The following is a 19,109-nucleotide window of genomic DNA, read 5'->3' as shown; positions in this document are numbered from 1 at the left end:
GGAATTTTTTAAATGCACTGCTTGCCCAGGTTGTGCTAAGGCCCACCGCTTGGTGAGGGCACCTGGGACTGGGTCTCTGCCCTTACTTGCTCCCTGGCCCCCAAGGCCTTTGTGCAGTGTACAGCTTGCACTTCTGTGTGTGGAGGCCACAGCCTGATATACCCAGAGTGACACCCACACAGCTGTGCTTGAGATACAAGTCACCTGCAGCCCCCACGACCCACAATGTGTACATTTACATTTATGGGTTACTTTATTCATTCACCCAACAGTATTTGTCAAACTCTGCAGAGTCAAAGATACAGAGGTGACAAAAATGAATACAGTCCCTGCCCTCAGAAAGCTCCCTCAGTGTCATGTGGGCCATACAGGCCTTTTCACACATTTCCACAGTCACTAATGCACAAAGCGCACCCCACATTTACACTCAGACTCATACAAATGTACACAATGACTCACAAATACAAACACACATCTACAGAGATTCACAGAGAAATTTGTGGGTACATGCACGCACGTGCACACACGGAGGTTAGGTGTGTCCAGAGCCACCGTGTGGTGCCTGAGAATGCCCATGGGTCTCTGTCAGCTGCACCCACCTGCCCTCATCTAAAGCCCAGGTCACAGGGGAGGGCTTCACCATCTGGGGGCCCGCTGGCCTCCTCAGATGTGGTACAACAGGCAGAGGGTGTGCACATGAGGATGTGTGTGTGCATGCTGAGCATGCGCTCCAGGGATGGTCCAGGCCTGGGTCTGTGCTGGGCCCTGACCCCTTGCTTGTCAGGGCAGCTCCTCAGAGCCCCCATCACATCTTTTCCCCCACCCCCCTCCTCAGTGAGCCACCACACCTAGACTCGGCACTGCCGACAGGGGCTCTGGCTAGCTCGGTTCCCAGACCCACACAAACACTGACTGACACAGGACAAGGATGGGGTGGGGGTTGGGGAGGGCACCACAAACCAGAGCAGCAGCTGCCCAGGGAGGGGTGTGCTGTGGTCAAACAGCCCAGGGCAGAAAGGGCTTCTTCCTGGTTGCCTGGGAGGGCAGAGAAGGTCAGCAGAGAGTCCAGAGCCCTCCTCTAAGGCTTGGTGGGAGCTAGAGCTGTGGGCAGCTGGCCACTGCTGCCTGGTGTGGCTACATGGCCCAGGTATGCACACGGCCGCACATACAGGGCTATGCATGGGGTGGGGGCGACACTGCACAGGACACAGACACACAGAGCTCCAGGCAGCAGTGCAGGAGGCGGGGCCAGGGCGATCGGGGTTGGGGGGACACCTCAGCAAGGCCACACGCAAGCTACCTGGGAGCAATGAAAACATGTCCTTCAGACTCAAAGCTGCTGGGGAGCAGGAACTCAAAATCTGCAACAGAAACGGGGGGTTATCCGGCGGGGGCTGGGGAGGTGGGAGGCCAGGGGGCTCAGAGCTGATGGGGCTGGAGGGACAGGGAAGAGGGTGACTTGAGGGAGGGGAGACACCAGCAAAGAGGGAACCCGCCACTTCCACGTTCAAGTTCGAGCCAGAGAGAAGGGATGGGCGGGGTGGGGTGGAGGGCCTGTGGAGACTACAGCATCGCAGGAGGAGGGCAGTTATAGCCAATATGTTGCCCGGGCCTGGTCCTCTGTCGGCAGTGAGTCCCTTGGCGTAGCTGTATATGCTTCCATACGGCTGTATAGCACATATACACGGACACACACACACACATATATATATACACACACTGCTATATATATGCATGGTCTGGGGGAGGCGCCAGTCTCACTCTTATCACATCCGTAATGGAAAAAAACCGCATGCTGAGCTTCCTTTGCCTCCAAAGAGACTTTGAGGAAGGGAATTGGCTTTTGGCTGCGGATTTTTATCTCTCTTTCTTTGCTGCGGCTGTTTGCATTTTGGTAGGTCTTGCTTTTATTCTGTGTCAGGCATCAACATGGCCAAACCGCAGGGGTCTCTCACGGGCATGGACAGTCCAACCAGAGACAGTGTGGGCAGCTGGGGGTGGGCTGCAGTGCATTGTGGGAGTTCAGCAGTCCTCCCTAGGGTAAGAGGCTGGGTGAGGGGAGATCCTTGAGGTGCTTGGGAATATTCCTACACTGTGGGAGGAGAGCCTGGATGCTGGAAGGGGACAAGAGCACTGCTTGAACCTGCATACCTGCCCTCTTGGGCCTGGGGCATGAGAGGAGGTGGGGAAGAAGGGCTGGGTCTCCACCCTTTCTAGGACCCATTTGGGCTCAGAGCAGCCAGGGAGGAATGCTGGGCCTCCAGAGAAGGTGTGGGGTGCTACTGAGGGATCCACCAACTGGGCCTGTGCATGTGTATGAGAGTGAGCACGTATGCATGAGTGTGTAGTGCATGTGAGAGCATGTGTGTGTGTTTGCATGAGTGTGCAAGTGTCTTTGTGTGCGTCTGTGAGTGATGTGGCCACATCACAGGGATGTGGCCACTGGGGAGTCCTCTGTGACCTCTCCCTGCTCAGCTGGACCAGCCACCTCCCTGGTCTGCATCTGGGAGGTATCCCTCTGCTCTCAGCCTGTCGCACTCTGGGCAGTCCACCTTTTCATCCTTTACCCAGACTCTAACCTCTCTGTCACCCTAGGCTTTTATTTTTGCAGAAGAGGGGTCTCCCCTGTTCCCAAATATTCCCACAATGCACTGCAAGATTCCAGGGACGGGGGACATGGGGTGCCTGGGGGGGCTGGGCAGTCACTGGTTGGACTGTTGCTTTCTGATAGGATTGTGAGGCAGGGTTTGGACACAAGCCGACAGGGAAGGGGGGGAAGAGGATGAGGAGAAAGAAAAAGGAGATGGGGAGAAGGAAGGGAGATTATGCTATGGTTGTCATTGTTACCATGGCCCTGCATTTCTGGGGTCACTGGGAGGGCTGTGGGAGGGGGAGAGAAGGCAACTCAAGCCAGTGGGAGTAGGGCCCATCCCCACCCCGGCTAGTGGGGGTAAGCTGTATCCCCTTTACTGGACTAGGCTGGGCAGGGCCCCGAGGGCTTCCTGAGGAGCTCGTGCCTCCATGGGGACTGGGGACAGGACATTCCCTTATGGCTCTCCATGCTCCATCTGCCCAGGCATTCCTTAGGAGGGGCATCTCTGTGCACCAGTGATAGAGACCCTCGTGGGCTGTCCTCTCTCACTCCCCTTGTTCTCTGCCAGGGTCTGAGTTCACTTCCTGCCTTTCCTGGAAGTCTCTGGCTTGGGCATCTCTGAGTGCTAGAACCTTTTTTTTCACACCCAGCTGATTTCCTCCAAGCTCTTTTGCTGGCCCTTGGGGTCCAGACAGATCCACTTCCATTCCCGGCCAGGGTCCTGGTCCCCAAGTCTGCTTTTATTTCCTGGAGGAAGACCTTCTGCATGCCTGACTACCCTCCCCAAGAGTAGTGAGCACCCCAGGGTAGGGTTGGGCCAGTGGACCTTAGCATGGTTTCTGGGAGTAGTGGAGGCAGCAGGGGACAGGAACTTCAACATCTAGGCCAGTGCCCATTATGGTCCAGTCTGTCCTGTTCTCCCAGTGGCCTGGCTGCTCCCCTATCCTGCCCCTGCCCCAGGATCAGGGTGTGAGGCTTCCAAAGACTTCTGTCTCCCCTTGGGAGGGCTGCCAGCTTCTAGAGCCACTGCCAGAGATGAGAGGAGGGAGAACTATCCCAGAGGAAGCCTCGTGTGCCTGGCCCTTTCCCATAAGCCTCACATAAGCCCTTCTGAGGACTGATCTACCCCTGCTGGGTGGGAGGTGGTGGAGAGGCATCCAGCCCTGTCCCCACTGTTGAGTTGTCTTGGAAAGACAGAGAAGGGTAGAGCAGGGGCCTCCCCAGAGGGAGCGAGGAGGATGAGGAGGGGGCCTGAGCTCTCAGAACACGCTGGAGACCACCCTGCGGGCAGGGCCAGGGGAAGGGCTAATGGCTTTAATGGGGTTTACGTTCAGAGGGAAGGCAAGAACTAGAGGAGCCAAGGGGATGCTGGGAGGACCCTGGAGAGCAGGGGTTTTGCTGGTCCTGGGCAGGGTGGGGGGCAAGCAGGGGCGTGAGGGTGGGTGGGGTGGGGAGAGGAGGGTGCACTGGTTCTGAATATACTTGCCCTTCAGTTTGCTGATTGGCACTGGGACAGTCCACCAAGAGAGAAAGCGAGGAAAACAGAAACAACACAAACACAAAAACAAACGAAAAGGGGGAGGGGAAGGGGGGGGCACAAACAATATTTTATTCAATGGCTGTTTGAATGAAAATATTGTGTCTCATCATCATACCAAAAGGAAACTTTTTGCAAGAAAACGACATGAGAGAGAAAGAGAGAGCAAGAAAACTCAAAGTAGATGAGCCCCAGCCAGCCAGGCATGTGGGGGGCGCCCGGTGGGGCCGGAGCCCGGCCTCCCTCCCAGTGACCTCGGCGGGGCAGGCCCTGGGGGAGGCCCGGGTGAGGGGGACATGCAGGGATGAGCCACAGGCAGAGGAGAGGGAGAAGGAGGGAGGGAGGGCAAGAGGGGGAGAGGGAGGGAGGGGTGGGAGAGAGAAATGGAGGGAGTTAGCAGAAGGGAGAGGGAAAAGAGGGAGAGAGAGAGGCTGGGGTGCAGAGAGGGTAAAGGGGTGGGGAGAGGAGGAAGAAGCAGGGGTGGGGGGAGAAAGAAGGAGGGGCAAAAAGAGAGTAAGGGAGGAGTGGGGTGGGAGGGAGGTGGGAGGTCCAAGATGAGGGAGGAGGTGAGGAGGGAATGCGAGAGGAAGAGTGAGGGGGACAAAGGGGAGAGACCCTGGGAGGTGGCCCCATGGGGGAGAGAGCTGAGCAGGGGGAAGAATAGATGAGAGGAGGGGGTGTCTTCCAAGAATGCAGCCCCGAGGGGTGTGCAGGAGAGGCAGGCTAAGGAGGGAAGACACGGAGTAGGAGAAACCAAAAACAAAAACCTCAACAGAAACCATGAGAGAATGGTTTGGAACCAAATCTGAGAAAAGGCAAGCATGCAGATTTCCACAGACTTTCCGATGGCCACGGCCCGTGCCCCAGCCTGCGGGTGCCTGGGGGTGGGCAGACTGGACACCTTGCCGCAAGCGGCTGGCTATGCTGCCTGGGGCCGGCCAGGGTGTGGGGCAGAGGCAGGGGTGCAGGGCACAGGCAGGGGCTGGGCCACTTACACTTAACCTGCAGGATCTGGTCGCTGAGGTTGGCTTGGAGGTAGAAGGTGCTGTAGGGCGGGAGCACTAGCCCTAGGCTGGGGAGGAAGGGAGGGGAAGAGTGCAGGTCACTGCTGGGGAGAAGTGGGCCACACTGGCACCCCCCTCCCCATGGCCTTGGAGCTGGGTGGAGAGGCCTAGGGTGTGGCATCCTCTCCCCTGACCACCAGGGACAGCTTTCCCTGGTTAGCTGTGGGAGACTCATGGTCTAGGGGCCTGGACCTCCACTCCCCAAACTCTCCTGGAGGCCTCAAAAATCCCAGCCTCAAAGCAAATCCACCCACCCCTCACCCCCAGCAGCCTCCCCCAACACACTACCTGCCCAGCCAGCCTCCTCCATCTGACCAGCAGCAAACTCACAAGGGGCAGAACACGGTCAGTGAGCTAGGCCATGGGGGTGTGCAGCCATGGGAATGGGGTCCACAGTCCCCAGAGACTCAGGCCATATGAGAGCCAGCTGAAAGCAGGGCTGGCACTAGCATGGAGAAGGGCAGTCCCGGGGGTGTGAATGAGAACAGCTCCAGGGAACACAGGCCTGCACTGCCTGGGCCTAACCTACAAGGGGACCCGCTCCAAGGCTGTGGTGCCTGTTGAGAGCAGGCCTGTGAATGTGTTGAGGATGACATCCTGGGTGCAGATACCCAGGGATACAATCCAGGCGAGAGGGACATGAGAGGGTGGCAGGCCTTGGGGAAATGTCAGATGTACTGTTTTGTCTCTGTTCTGCACTCCCAGGAGATGGAGCTTGTTCCTGAAGGGCTAGCGAGAGGCCCTGGTGGGACTGAGGGTCCTGGGGTGAGTAGTGAGCAGCCCCACTGGGATTTGACAAACTGGGATGGGAAAGGAAGGGGGCACCTGGGCTCAGACTCTGGGCTCTGGGGCCACCTCTGCCCCTCCTTGTCGGCCCAGTGCTGGCCCCACTCACCTGTAGTTGGTGCTCCTTATGGGCACCCAGGTGTAGTTCCGCATCACCTCGTCTATGTACCTCTAAAAGAAGAGGCTGGGTCAGGTACTTGGGCTAGCTGGCAGGTGCCCACTTGATTCTCTGTCCTCCCTCTACCACATTCTCACCTCGTCCAGGGACTTGACCAGTGTTCTGATCTGCTTGTGGCCCTTGTTACCATCGATCATACTCCGACGTATCTGGAAGGGACAGAGAGGTGAGAGGCAGGGCCCCTACCCTCCTCTGCTCTGGGTACACCCCATCCATACTCGCCTCCTTCTCCTTACCTCCTCCTTGTTCTCATCCTCCAGCTCTGCATCCAGGAAGTCCAAAGTCACAGGTTCCCGGAAGTTGGTGGTCTGCAGGAGGCAGGGCAGGAAGTCAGAAATCCCCATCTTGCAGGGTTACTCCCCACTCCAGGCCACCCATCTAGCTCACCTGAGGCTTGAGGTTGGGGTGCAGCAACACATAGCCATTCAGGTCAATGGCAAACACGTAGCCGTTGGCTCCAAGCTGGGGGTGTAGATTGGGGGCTCAGGGCCTGGAGGGCTGTTCAGGGATTCCCCGGGCTCTGGAGCTCTTCCTCGTCCTGCCTCCCATGCTGCTGAGGGGTGCTGTTTGCCTGCCTGGGCCAGGAGCCCCCACATGCCACACCGCCCCAAACCTGCCTCTCAAGCCAAGCCCAGCAGGCTGGTACCCCTCATGCACCAGCCCTTGCTGAGGCCAACCAACTCCACGAGACCACAATTCAATTTGACCTTCTGCAGTTCTTGCCCATTCCCTGGTTCTCATGGAGCTGTCAGTCAGCTGGACTGCTCCACTCCACTGGCCCCACAAGGCTGCTGTTGTCCTTCCCATCCCCTCCCCCCACACTACTGCCTCCTCTTGCTCCCCATCTCAGTAGAGTGCAGGGGGAGGAGTACACTCTGGGAACCCCTGGGGCGACCCTTCCAAGTGGAACGGAAGGGAAACTAGGTGGGACCCTGGACTTAGCCTTACCTCTCTGAGGTGGTTTTGTCACTGCACATGGAGGCCAATGACATGGGGCCTTCATGTGGCTCAGGTTTAAGCATGCTGTCACACATGCCTCATCCCCCACCCCTTTCACAGCCAAGACCCAAACTCCCTCTGCCATGGCCCTGGGCCAGCCACACTGATGTTGCCCCTTCCCTGGCTTATAATTCTGTTTTTCACCTTCAGGCCTTTGCCTAGGGAGTTCGCTCTGCCTCCAAGGCACGCTTTTCCCTCCTTTCTACCTAGGACACTCCTGCCTACAGATAGTCCAGGGGTTGGCAAACTACAGCCCATGGGCCATGTCTGGCCTGCCACCTGTTACTGTACAGCTGTCAGGTAAGAATGGTTTTTATATTTTTAAATGGTTGAAAAAGATCAAAAGAAGAATTATATTTCATGACATGAAAATTATCTGAAATTCAAATTTCAGTATCTACAAACAAAATTGTGTTGGAACACAGCCATACCCATTTATTTGTTTTGTCTTTGGCTGTTTTCTCACAGCCCAGCAGAATTAAGTATGAATATGAATATTTAGGCTGGCAAAGCCTAAAATATTCATAGTCTAGCCCTTTACAGAAAGTTTGCTGACCTCAGCTGGAGGCCCAAGGTCGCCTCCTCTGGAAGCCTTCCCTGACTGCCTAAGCTCAGTGGTCTCCATGTAATCCCCATCAGTCTCCTCTGCTGAGCCTGGTTTGTGTCCACGTGGGAGGCAGAGCAGGGCTGATGGGCAAGTGGACACTCACCGTGTAGTTGGGAGTCAGCCTCTTAATGTCATTCAGAGCCACATCTATGCCCATCACGCCCAGGATCAGCTGGTTCTGGGAGCAGAGGCATGGGAATCTGCAATGGGCTCAATTCCATGGGGCCCCACTATCTAACCCTCCACACCCAAGGCCTCAAGGTGCTCCCACAAGCATCTGCCCCTGTCCAGTGTGCAGGCCCGCCTATAACCTCCTCCATCCCAGACCTGCTAGGGTCACGGCCAACCCTCCCCAGGTATGCCTAGCCCTTCCCCAGTGGGGGACCTCACCTTCTTTTCTCCAGGACCATCCTGCGTCAGGTTGAAAACGGGGAGGGTCCCTGTTACCACCAACCCCAGTCCCTGAAGGGAGAGGAGGATGAGGGGTCAGTCTCCTGTGGCCAGCCATGCCCCGACTCTGTGTTCAGACCAGGGGCTCAGGCATAGGCCACTTCCCTTTCTCCTCTGTTTGGTTTACCCCCATAAGGTAAGTCCTCAAAGGACTTGACTGTGGGTACATCCCTGGGGGAAGGTCATGAGCCCCACCCCTTCCTTGCCCAGAGACCTTACCAGTGCATCCTCATACACGTTGGTCCATTGCACCTGCTTGGCCTCCTTGCCCGCCAGCACCATGGGCCTGCCCAATACGTCTAGATATTCCTGGGGAGGGAGTGGCAGGCAAGGGTCCAGAGTTGGCCTGCCCCTCCTGTGGCACCTTCCCTGTTCTGCCTCCCTCTGCATCAGAACGCCACCAGGGGGTGCACTCACCCCACAGCAGCCCATCCTTCCCGCCATCCCGTGGAAGCAAGAGGCTGGGAGGAGGATGGGGGCCCCCCCACAGTCTCACCTGCGTGTTGATGCGGATGGCGCCGATGGAAGGGATCTCAAAATAGTAACCTGTGAGGGTAGGGGAGGCAGAGGTAGGCCTGAGTGGTGCTCAGGACCCATGGCACTGGGAGCCCTATACCCTAGGCTGTGTCTGCAGCCCTGACTTGTCGCTCAGGCTTCCTTTCTTTTTGGTGTCACTCACCCCAAACTCATGTCCCTTTAGTGCTCTCTGCCATTGCCTGTCAATGGGACTGATGCTATGGAAGAGGCTATGAATGCAGATGTATAAGGAAGCAGAGCTGGGTGGAAGGGAGGAGCCTGAGGCCTGAAGTTCCTTATTCTAGGATGGCAGTGACATTCAAGAGTCCACCCAGGGCCAGGCCCAAATGCACAGAGAGATGAACTGACCAGCCAACATATGCAGGAACAGACAAGCTGGGAGATGGATGGACAATGGACAGACAAATGAGCAGAAAGATGCTCAGTCAGACGGAGAAGTTAGGAAGCCAGATAGACAGATGGGCAGTCACATAGATGGAAAGATAGACAGTGGATAAATAAGCAGCTGGCTAGCTGGACATAAGGAAGGACAGGTGGACAACCAACCCAATGGACCGCAGGACATGGCAGGCAGGCCCCGTGGCAGTGGTGCCTGGATGAGGTACCTTTGTTGGCGCAGGCCATCCACTGCAGGGGTGTGACATCGTAGTTGTGCTGCCCCACGGAAAAAGTGAACACGCGTACCTGTTTGGGGCTTGAGGTTACTGCTGCAGCTGCCAGAAGACAACCCTCCCCTGTACTGGGCCCAGGTCAGGGCAGCCCCCACCTGGGCTGAGCCTCACCGTCCGGTTAGGCCAATTGTACTTCTCAAAGACGTCCTGCACGCGGTCCTCACCGCCGTCCGTGAACATCATGATCATCTTATTGCAGTTGGCACGAGTGATGTTGGACTGGGCAGGAGTAGGGCTGGGGTCAGGCGGCTCTTGGCCCCTCCCTGGTCCAGGCAGGCCTTCCCCCTGGCAGACCTGGCCCTCTGGCCCTCCTCCCCAACAGCAGATGGTGCTATCTGCCTGAGCTGCCTGTTGGGCGCTAACAAGGCCATCCGTCTTGATTTCCCTGGTGTCACCAAGCCCTGGCCCTCGTCCGCCCCCAGCCGCCTGCTTGCCCACCCATGGGGCTCACGTTCTGTAGCTGGTCGAAGGCATACTCAAAGCCGGCCTTGTAGCCTGTGGTGCCCTTGGCCACCATGCCCTGCACAGCTTCCTTGAACACCTTCTTGTTACGCACATTGGCCTGCACGAGGTGTGTGAAGCATGACACAGGCTGCGCCTTCTCGTTGAACTGCAGTGACAGTGAGGGCAGTGAGTGGCCTCAGGCTGGCCAGGGCAGGCAGCTGTTGCACAGGGCAGATGGAGGTAACCCATTCCTCACCCACCTGCCCCCCTGGCACTCACAGAGGCCACATTCACGTAGTCATCGTCGGACAGCGTGTCCAGCATCTCACAGACAGATGTCTTCATCAGCTTCAGGGTCAGGCCGCTCACGCTTCCACTCCTGGGGAGTCATGGAGGCAGCAGGTAGGCCTCAGGTGTTCTCCTGCTGTTCGTCCATGATGTTCCTGGGCAGCAGATTCCAGCCCTTGCCCCACCCCCACCCCACCTGCCAGCATTGCTCACTCACACATCCACAATGATGACCATGTCCTTGGGCGACGAGGCCCCCTGGATATACCTGCTCAGGAGAAGCATCAGTTAGAGCTAGCCTCACTGGGACCTTATGTCCTTCCTTCCTTCACCCACATATTGATTCAACATTTTCCTATTGAGCATACACTGCATGGGCCAGGCAGGGTTCCTGGCACTGACAATACCGTGTTTAATAAAACAGCCAGTCCTTGCCTATGACATGAGTGACCTGGTCCCTCAGAACATGAACAACCCCAAGAATGGGTGAGCAAGTGATCCAGAGCGGAGGCAGGAGGCATATTCCCTGGCCTCCGGGGCTTGTCATGTCTCCTGACCCAGGCTGAGGTCCCAAGGGCAGAGCCCTACCTGTGTATGAGATTGAACAGGTGGCAGGGAGGAGGTCACAAGGTATTGCAGGAGAGGCAGAGCAGAGGGTAGCAGTGTCTAGGGCTCAGATGGGTGGTGCAGGGGCTGTCCAACCCCACACAGGATACATCCACCCTTGGGAACCCCCAATGGCCCAATCCCTTGGGCCTGAGGGGGTGGAGAGCTGGGCAGTAGACTGGGGGCAGAGGCAGCTGGGAGGCCTGCTGGGGTGATGGGATCCATTTTCCAGTGGCAACGATGTGTGAAATGAAAATTGGATAGAGCTGGCTGCGCCCTGCTTGGAGGCCTGAATAGCAGGAGGGAGGGGAGCAGGCAGGAGAGGAGAGGAGGGGAGCTGAGAGGGTGTCCCTGCCCAGCCCCTCCTTTCTCACTCACCAGGGTCTCCTTCGGACATCGTACAGGTCGATTTTCTTGGGGGCTCGCCACGGGGTGGCTGTGGGAGGAAAAGAGGTGAGGGGGAACTGACAGGGAAGAGCCTGGGCCTGGCCCAGTCAGGCAGACCTTGAAGGAGTGGCCAGGCCACGCCACAGAGTACACGGTGACCATCCCACCCCACACACCCCAGGATGAGTTGGCTGGAAGATGGAAGAAGGTAGGGTACTGAGGGGACAGGGGAGATGGGCTGCACCCACCTGGATAGTAGCGAGTGACTCCCGTTGCACTGCCGAAGACCTGCCACAGCAGTGTGGGGTCCTGCCTGCGGTTCTCGATGAACACATTCTCCAAGGCCTCTGTCCAGTTGAGCTCATTAAGGATGACGGTGGCTAAAGGGGAAGCAGGGGGCTGAGGTGGGAGGTGCTTGGGCTGGCCCCTTGCTGAACCTCACCACAACAACACCCATGTGTGTGCCGCCTGCTTAAAAAGCCTCACCTGCTCTCTGCCTCGCCAGGCCCTCCCTCATTCCCCAGGGCTCAGCTGAGCCTTTACCAACTCCTCCAGGAAGACTTCCTGGTCCTCACCCTCTCCCAAGTCATTAAAGAAACAGCTCAGCCTACCCTTCAGCAGGCCCCACATGATCAAGCAGGGCAGCTGTAGCCTGGGGCTCCTGCGGAGGGACCACCCAAGTGGCAGAGAGCTGTGAGCTGGGATGCCCATCCAGCATGCTTTAGTTGGAGCCTGCGGCTGGTCCCTGGGGAGCTCACCCACTCAGCATGCACTCCAGGCCACAGCCACAAGAAAGCAATTAAGGGCCCGATTATGGGGCTGGAATTATTCAGCTATTAAGGTACTTGATAAGCTGGAAGCCACTCAGCTCCATGATTAATCAACTGGGGCCAGGAGCAGGCAGGGGTGGGGGCAGGGGCTCTTGGAGGGGCAGGGGCTGTGTCGTGATCCTGCTCCAACACAGGCACATGCACTTGCATGTGTGTTCGTGCACGTGCACACACACACACACAGGCTGCACTCCCCAACAGGTATACCTGCCTCTAACCTCTGTGTTTCCAAACAGGTGTGTGATTCCCTCGCCCCCAAACCTACCTGCCCAGTAGCCTGATTGCTGCCATGGGCACAGAGGCACACATGCTGATACCTACACACCAGTCTGCAGGAGGACACCAATGGGTCTTGCTCTCACAACCCCCCATGACCAGTTACCCCCACCTTCCCTTTCCCCCGACCTTTGTGGCCAGACTCACCCCTATGCACACTCACAGAGCAAGGCTCCTCTCAGATGAATGGACTGAAGCCTGCAGATCCCTCCACCTGGGCGGAGACTCAGGATGGCTTGAGCAGTACCCCACACCCCAAGGCAGAACAGCCCTAAATCTGACCTGCGTGTGTGCGTGGCACATGTTCTCACATGTGCAGTGTACCTGTCCCTGCATGTGGGACACTAAAAAAAACCAGCAGGAGTTCGACACCTGCTGCTGCCAGGCCTCTGTACCTCACCCTATCCCCTAGCGGCTCTGTCTTCCTCCAGTTTCTTTCCTCCTTTCTTCCCAGGTGGAGCCTGACACCATTACTCAACCCCCCATGAACCCTATCAAAGGTCCACCCCAAATGAGAACCAGATAATGCTTTTTGAAGGCTCTGCTCTTTTCTTCAGAGCAGAGCCTCTGAACACTGCAACCTTTAGAGCAGACGAAGAGCTGTGATTTAAAGATAGAAATGCTCAAGGCTCTGCCCACAGCCTAGGGAGAGCCGACACATTCCTGGGCACTCTTCCCTCTGCTCTCTCCTTCCAGAGTATGGGGCCCCTGATGCATCTTATCTGCTACCTAATCCCTCCCCTTCTGCTCTCACTCCCTTCTCTCTGTCCCTGCAGCTTCCCTTAACTGACCATAATGTGAAAACAAAACACATTCTAGCATTGGTTGTGCCTATTGAACAGTATGTTATGGTCCTGTTCCTAATTTAGAAACTTAGTGAGTTGAAAAATTTCTATTTTTCTTTTTAAGGAAAAAATAAAGTCAAGCTCTCAAATGTTTCACACAGTACTGTCTGTCCTGGGATGGTCTATCTGGCAAGTCTCACCCCTCACTGGGCCTCAGTTTCCCCATCTGCACACTGACAGGCTTAGAGTAGACTGTCCTGGAAGGCCCTCTAGCTGCTGACAGAGGGGTGTTCCTGACTCAGGTCAAGAGCCAAGAGAAGACCTCTGCCCTGGCTGGGCGGTCCCTGCAGGCATCCATGACCACATGCATATACATGCATTCCCTGCAAGACACACTTGTGCAAATACTGCAGGACTCCCCCCACCTCGGCCTGCAAAGGGCCTGCTACTCAGCACCAGGCACAGGCACCCGCGCCCACAAGCACACACTTTCAGATCACACTGAGTTGGGAAACGGGGACCATGCCCCCTCAGGCAGGCGATTACAGATTTAATTAAAAGTGACACAGTAAATAAAAAACATATAAAATGTAATTTGTGTGGGTAGCGAGGGGTGACTGGGGAGGGCAGTGTGGCTCCTGTTTTAATTAGCGTGCCTGCCTGTGATAGTGCCCCTCGACTGGCTTGGGCAGGTGGCCTGCAGCGGCCTGTGGGGAACGTGGGAAGAACATCTACTCTCATCTCCCCCCGACTGCCCCAAGGCTGCTCAGGAGGCCTGGCTGGCCCTAAGGGTGGAGGGGGCCTCCATGAGGACCCTGGAGGATTCCATGCATTCTGGAGATTACCCAGAAGCTCTGAGACGTTTGGCCCAAGACCCTCCATTCAGTGGGCCCCTTAGATTCTGAGGCTACACTGTAAGTGCCAACAAAATTATGTTAGAACCAACAGACCCCAAGGCCTTAAATCCTGCTGTTAGAGCTCCCCATCCAGTGTCTAACTCTTGGCCTCCTCCCCCTCTACCTCCCAAGATCTTCAGGAAGTTCCTCCTTATGTCTGACTCAAATCCTTCTAGCTTTAGTGACCTGGTTTCCTCATTGCGCAAAGCTGCCCCATCCCTGGAGCTTGGAATCTCAACCATCCTCTACCCAATCCCCCTTCCCCACATCCCCCTGCTGACCATCCCTCTCCCCCGAAGGGAGGTGTTACAGCGTTGGTGTCTGTGAGTAAGGAGTTACTCCCTGTTCCCCAGCCCCTGTGTCCATCTGATGTGGTAGCTCTTCAACCATTCCTACCTGGGGCCAGGGGGAGTGTGGGGAGGAGCTGCTCTGGGAGCAGGTGGGGACTTGGCCCAGCATGTGGGGAAACAGTTGTGTGCACATATTTGTGTGGGCATGTGTGTACACATAGGCAGAAGACTGTGCATGCATGGGGGGGAGAGGCTTGGTGTTTTGTAGTTTGCTAAGAGTCAAGGGGAGGCTGCACCTGAGAATGGCTTGAGGCCTGCCTGTAGGCAAGTCTGAGAGGTGACCTTGGGGCAGGGGGCTGAAGGTGGATGGTGCTAGCTGGGCACCTGGGACCTGGCACTCCCGGGCAATGGGTCTTGCCGCCATGGTGGGTTGGGGGTCTGTTCCCGATTGCTCTGCACACTCACAGCCTTTGTAGATATCCGTGGGGATCTGCACGGCCGTGTATGAATAGTTGACCTTGTTCTTGAAGTTTGAGTCCTCAACGAAGTCCAGCCTTAGATTGCTGGCCTTGGACCCCCTCTCCACATCCTCGCTCTCAGGGTCGTCCTGCAGAAAGGGGACCCCCAAAGATGGCAGTGTCAGGGCTGGAATATGGTGGAGAGGAGTGGGGTAGGCCTGCAGGGAGGGGAGGGCCAGAGTCTAGGAGATAAGGGCATCTCAGAATCAGAGACTACTGCAGTGAGAGCCAAAGAGAAAGATGGAGACAAAGGAACAGATGGACACAGGGTGTGGACTCCTCACCCAGGAGGCCTGCGACTCCCACTTGCCTCTGCCCACCCCACCCACCATCCCCACGTTTGCTAAACCCAAATTTCAAAACCAAAACCAAACTCTCCCCTTCCCCACATCCTTGAAAACCAATTATCAGCAAAGGAGGCAAATCTCAGAGCCAGTGAGGAGCGGGCTGCAGCCCTCTGCTTACCAGGACATGCCTTGTGCAATCACAAGGAGGACTCCACAGCCCTTCCCAGGAGCTCTGCAACCCACACCTGCCTCTGGGCCCTGCTCTTCCCCTGCATGGGGTTCCTTTGGCACCAGGGAGAGGGCCATAGCCCTATCTTGGGGGAGGGGCATCACCCCCTCAGCAGGGTGGCTCTAGGGGCTGAGCTGCGGGAGACCCCTGGGGAGAGCTGGCCTCGGGTAGGAGCTAACATTGAGAGCTGGTGACCTCCGGAGGGAGGGTCTATGGCGCTTGCTAGCAGCAGGACTGTAAAGGCCCCCGCTGACTTTCTAAAATGAGCTGCAGCCGTCTGACAGGTGCCAATTATGGCAGCTCTCGGCCGAGCAGGCAGGGCATGTGCCGTGCACCCCCGCCCACCACCACAGGCTGGCAGGAGTGGGTCTGCGACTACAGTGTTGATGCAGCAGGGGAGGAGGGGTGGGCAGGCACGGGTGCAGGTGTGCAAGGGGGAAGGGAAGATAGTGGTACAGAGTGAAGGGGAAGACAGGGAAAAGCCAGAAGGGAAGGCAAGGGAAGATGGAGGTGGGGCAGGGGACAGAGCTGGGGGGGCTTTGTGCTCTGGGAGGAATTAGAGTAAGCAGCTGAACCATCCACATGCCCCCTCACTGCCCCGCAAGACCCCTGTGACCACCCTTAGCACCAGGCTCAGCTCATTTCCTCTTGCCTGTGGATCTCACGTGACAGCCCACCCCACTGTTCACTGGGTCTTGGGCATACCCCTCGTGTTCCTGCCTCCGGCATTTGCCCAGGCCATCTCTTGTCTGGGGAGAGGGGGCTCGAGCCTCCTCACCCAGCCAGATATGCTTTCCCCACCCTGGGAGTGCTCTGGGCCCACCCTCAGGCCTGGGGAATGCATTACTGCCTGGATGAGAGGTGCAGGGGGCTGGCCTGTGCTGGGGCTGGCACGGCTCTGAAGGGCCTGCAGCAAACCCCTTTTTCCTCTCTTCAAAGGAGGGTTTTGTATGGCAAGATCCAAGCCACCTGCTGCCCACCCATCCCCCCTCACCCACTGTGCCACCCCTCTGGCCACCTCGGCACGCCATAGGAGGACCTTCAGAAGCTCCTGGATGCTGGGTAAAGCCAGGGCAGGCAGGCGCCGAGCATGGAGGCCGGAGTGGGAAGCCGGCCGCCTCTGAGGCGTGAGCCACTCACGTTCTGCTAGGAGGAGGGGGAGGCGCGGGAGAAGAAAGCCCCCGAAATGTCAGCAGCAGATGAAGGGCACTGGAAATTTTAATCTCCCAACTTTCCCAACTAATGTGACATTTGGATTCCCTTCTGATAAGCTATCAGCTGGCGAACTTTTTCCTTCCTTCTTTCCCCCACCCCCACCCCCACCTTCTGGCTGGTAATTTAAAAGTAAATGGTCTAGAAAGATCTCTAACTGTACCTCTGGCAAAGATTAAAAAAACAAAACAACACAACAAGCAGTGGAGTCGGCACATGTGTGTGTGCTGATATTTACACCGGGGCTGGGCTGGGCTTTTGGCCTACCTGAACCCAGCCCAGCCCCAGCCACTGTGAATCTCCCTCCTTGGGCTGTCCCTAGCCCCCCAGCAGGTATCCGCCGGGCCGAGAGCAGGGAATCAGTGATTTAGAGCCAGGAATTGGGGGTCCTGGATACAGTTGGGGGGCGCTAGGAGTAGGGAGTTCAGGGTGTTGTGGTAGGGGGCCTGGCACCAGACTGGCCAAGGAGACCGTCAATGCCACTCCCACACCTGGGGGCTTTGTACTGTGGGCAACTGCAGTCTCCTGGTTTATATTTAATGCACTGATTGCTAAAATTATAGCCCGCTGCCAAGGGGGGTAAGGAATTAGATTCAGGGTCTAATTAAAGGTTCACTCTTCATTTGAATTTCAGATTCCAGCTTTAATTTTAGTAACTTCTCTGGGAGCCATGGAGGCCCAGCCAAGAGGGAGGCACACCTGCTTTAGCCCACCGTCGCCTCCTTCTTGGGCCCCCTGCTTGCCTGCCGTCCTGAAGGCTTACCCAGACCAGCCTGGCACCATAGACCCTCTGCAGAATCCTTTCCTGCCTGCCCACCTCATGGTGTCATTGGATACCTCCTGCTTGTGCCAAGAAACCCCTCAGACCAATAGGCCTGGGAGAGGAAGATGGGATTTGGGGTCTCCTGCACCAACCAGCACAGGGGGGACCCTAGAGACCGAGCAATTGTGACACCCCTGTTTACAGAGGAGACAGTTGGGTTCAACTATTTTTTTTTTTAATTTATTTATTTCACCTGGATTCTTTTTTTTTTTTCTTTTCTCCCCAAATCCCCCCAGTAGACAGTTGTATATCTTAGTTGTGGGTCCTTCTAGTTGTGGCATGTGGGACACCACCTCAACATGGCCGGACAAGTGGTGCCATGTCCGTGCCCAGGATCCGAACCAGTGAAACCTGGGCTGCCGAAGTGGAGCACAGGAACTTAACCACTCGGCCACGGGGCTGGCCCCTGGTTCAACTACTTTTGCCTCAAAGGCAGGCAGATGGACTTGGACCTTGACAGGTTTATGAAACACTGTTTATACCATGTGCCTTGTACCCTTGGACACTCTTGTCTCCTCTGTAGGCACCTGCCACCTAAATGGTCATACATCTTTCATGTGAGTCCCCTGGTGATGGGGACCCCTCTATCTCACAAACAGATGCCCAAATAGATGTGAGCTGGTCAGTGACATGGAGGCAGAAGCGCAGTGTAGCTCTGGGTCCCCCAGTCAGTCCCAGTACCACCATTTCCGAGGTGGTAACCCCAGCTGAGCCGGAGCCCCCTCCTTCATCTGAAGAACAGGCACAGGAACGGGGCTGCCTCTGCAGCTGGGGCGAGACTGACTGAGCTCAGGGCCAAGATGAGTATGGGGCCAGGCTGTGGGGTGCTCAGCACACTGAAGCTGCTGTTCCCCTGAGTCAGGGAGGGGTGCACTGATCTGAAATACATCTGGACGGCACTACCCTGCATCCTGGCCATGCCTGCCCACCTCCAGGAAGCCCTCCCCCTCTGCTCCCTCTCTCCCCTACTCTCGTGGCACTCAGCAGCCATCTTGATGCTGGCACCTGAAGTGACCTATGGGAGGAGGTCCATGCACTTCAACACCCTGCCCAGGGACTACCCCACCCTGTGCAGTGAGGCTGTGCCCCTTAGTGCCACAGAGACACAGCCCTCGAGGGGTCAAGGCCTCTAAGGAGTTGTAGGAAGTGTAGGGTGGGGACCTGTGCCACCACAACTCTGCAGGGGGGAGCTCAGATTGCTGAATAGCACTGTGTCCTAATGCTCATTTTACAGCTGAGGCCACTAGGCCCAGAGAGTGGGTGTGGCTCTGGCAGCTCCCCGACCCAACGTAGGCAGGGGCACTTACCAGCTCAGCGTCGGCCTTGGCGTCATAGTACATGATGTCTTCCTCCTGGTTGGGGAGAGAGGCCTCATCACTCACAGCTCAAGGTCTCCTGAGGTACAGCGAGGACCCCCAGCCCAAGGCCCGGAACAGTCCCCTCAGATTTCTCCAGGCAGAGACAGCCCCTCCCCCACCCAGAGCTGCCACCAGGGAGGGCTGGATGAGTCAGGTTGGGAATGCCCCACCCCCAGCCAGCCGTACTCAGGGGCCTTCACAGGCTCCAGGGGGATGTGGGACCCCAGGTTGGATCCCGGGGGCCCCTGACTCCAGGACCAGGGTCTCACTGTAGCTCTGCTGCAAGGTAGGGTCAGAGCCAGCCTGTCTGCAGAGCCTCCGGCTGAGGCAGTAGCAGGGGGGAATGAGGAAGATGGGAAAATAGAGCCGAGTCTGGGCTAGAGCGAAATAATGACTCGACACCACATCTTCCAATTTCTTCTATTAAAAAGCCTGCTCATTACGGGCATGTACTTATT

General features: G+C 56.9%; 1 protein-coding gene and 1 long non-coding RNA gene across 6 annotated transcripts in view; one reads left to right on the top strand and one right to left on the bottom strand.

The window, feature by feature from the left end:
- Positions 1-19,109, bottom strand: part of CACNA2D2 (calcium voltage-gated channel auxiliary subunit alpha2delta 2) — a 141,411-nt gene that overhangs the window by 6,297 nt on the left and 116,005 nt on the right. For all 5 annotated transcript variants that reach the window (XM_070492270.1, XM_044755039.2, XM_044755040.2 and 2 more), the window contains 19 exons: positions 18,601-18,645; positions 14,690-14,831; positions 11,396-11,527; positions 11,139-11,196; positions 10,372-10,422; positions 10,146-10,245; positions 9,874-10,032; positions 9,534-9,641; positions 9,357-9,435; positions 8,711-8,760; positions 8,434-8,523; positions 8,155-8,226; positions 7,868-7,942; positions 6,546-6,620; positions 6,395-6,466; positions 6,236-6,307; positions 6,090-6,151; positions 5,126-5,202; positions 1,301-1,361 (listed from right to left, as the gene is read on the bottom strand). In XM_070492270.1, coding sequence (XP_070348371.1) covers positions 1,301-1,361; positions 5,126-5,202; positions 6,090-6,151; positions 6,236-6,307; positions 6,395-6,466; positions 6,546-6,620; positions 7,868-7,942; positions 8,155-8,226; positions 8,434-8,523; positions 8,711-8,760; positions 9,357-9,435; positions 9,534-9,641; positions 9,874-10,032; positions 10,146-10,245; positions 10,372-10,422; positions 11,139-11,196; positions 11,396-11,527; positions 14,690-14,831; positions 18,601-18,645 — 1,580 coding nt within the window. The remainder of the gene's footprint in view (positions 1-1,300; positions 1,362-5,125; positions 5,203-6,089; positions 6,152-6,235; positions 6,308-6,394; positions 6,467-6,545; positions 6,621-7,867; positions 7,943-8,154; positions 8,227-8,433; positions 8,524-8,710; positions 8,761-9,356; positions 9,436-9,533; positions 9,642-9,873; positions 10,033-10,145; positions 10,246-10,371; positions 10,423-11,138; positions 11,197-11,395; positions 11,528-14,689; positions 14,832-18,600; positions 18,646-19,109) is intronic.
- Positions 1-19,109, top strand: part of LOC123279577 (uncharacterized) — a 27,564-nt gene extending 8,455 nt beyond the window's left edge. The window contains exons 2-3 of the long non-coding RNA XR_011496243.1: positions 7,368-7,457; positions 17,105-19,109. This is a non-coding gene — a long non-coding RNA (uncharacterized lncRNA). The remainder of the gene's footprint in view (positions 1-7,367; positions 7,458-17,104) is intronic.

Source organism: Equus asinus, chromosome 21 (assembly GCF_041296235.1).
Source record: "Equus asinus isolate D_3611 breed Donkey chromosome 21, EquAss-T2T_v2, whole genome shotgun sequence".
Taxonomy (NCBI): Eukaryota; Metazoa; Chordata; class Mammalia; order Perissodactyla; family Equidae; genus Equus; species Equus asinus.
This window is presented reverse-complemented; position numbering and strand designations above follow the sequence as displayed.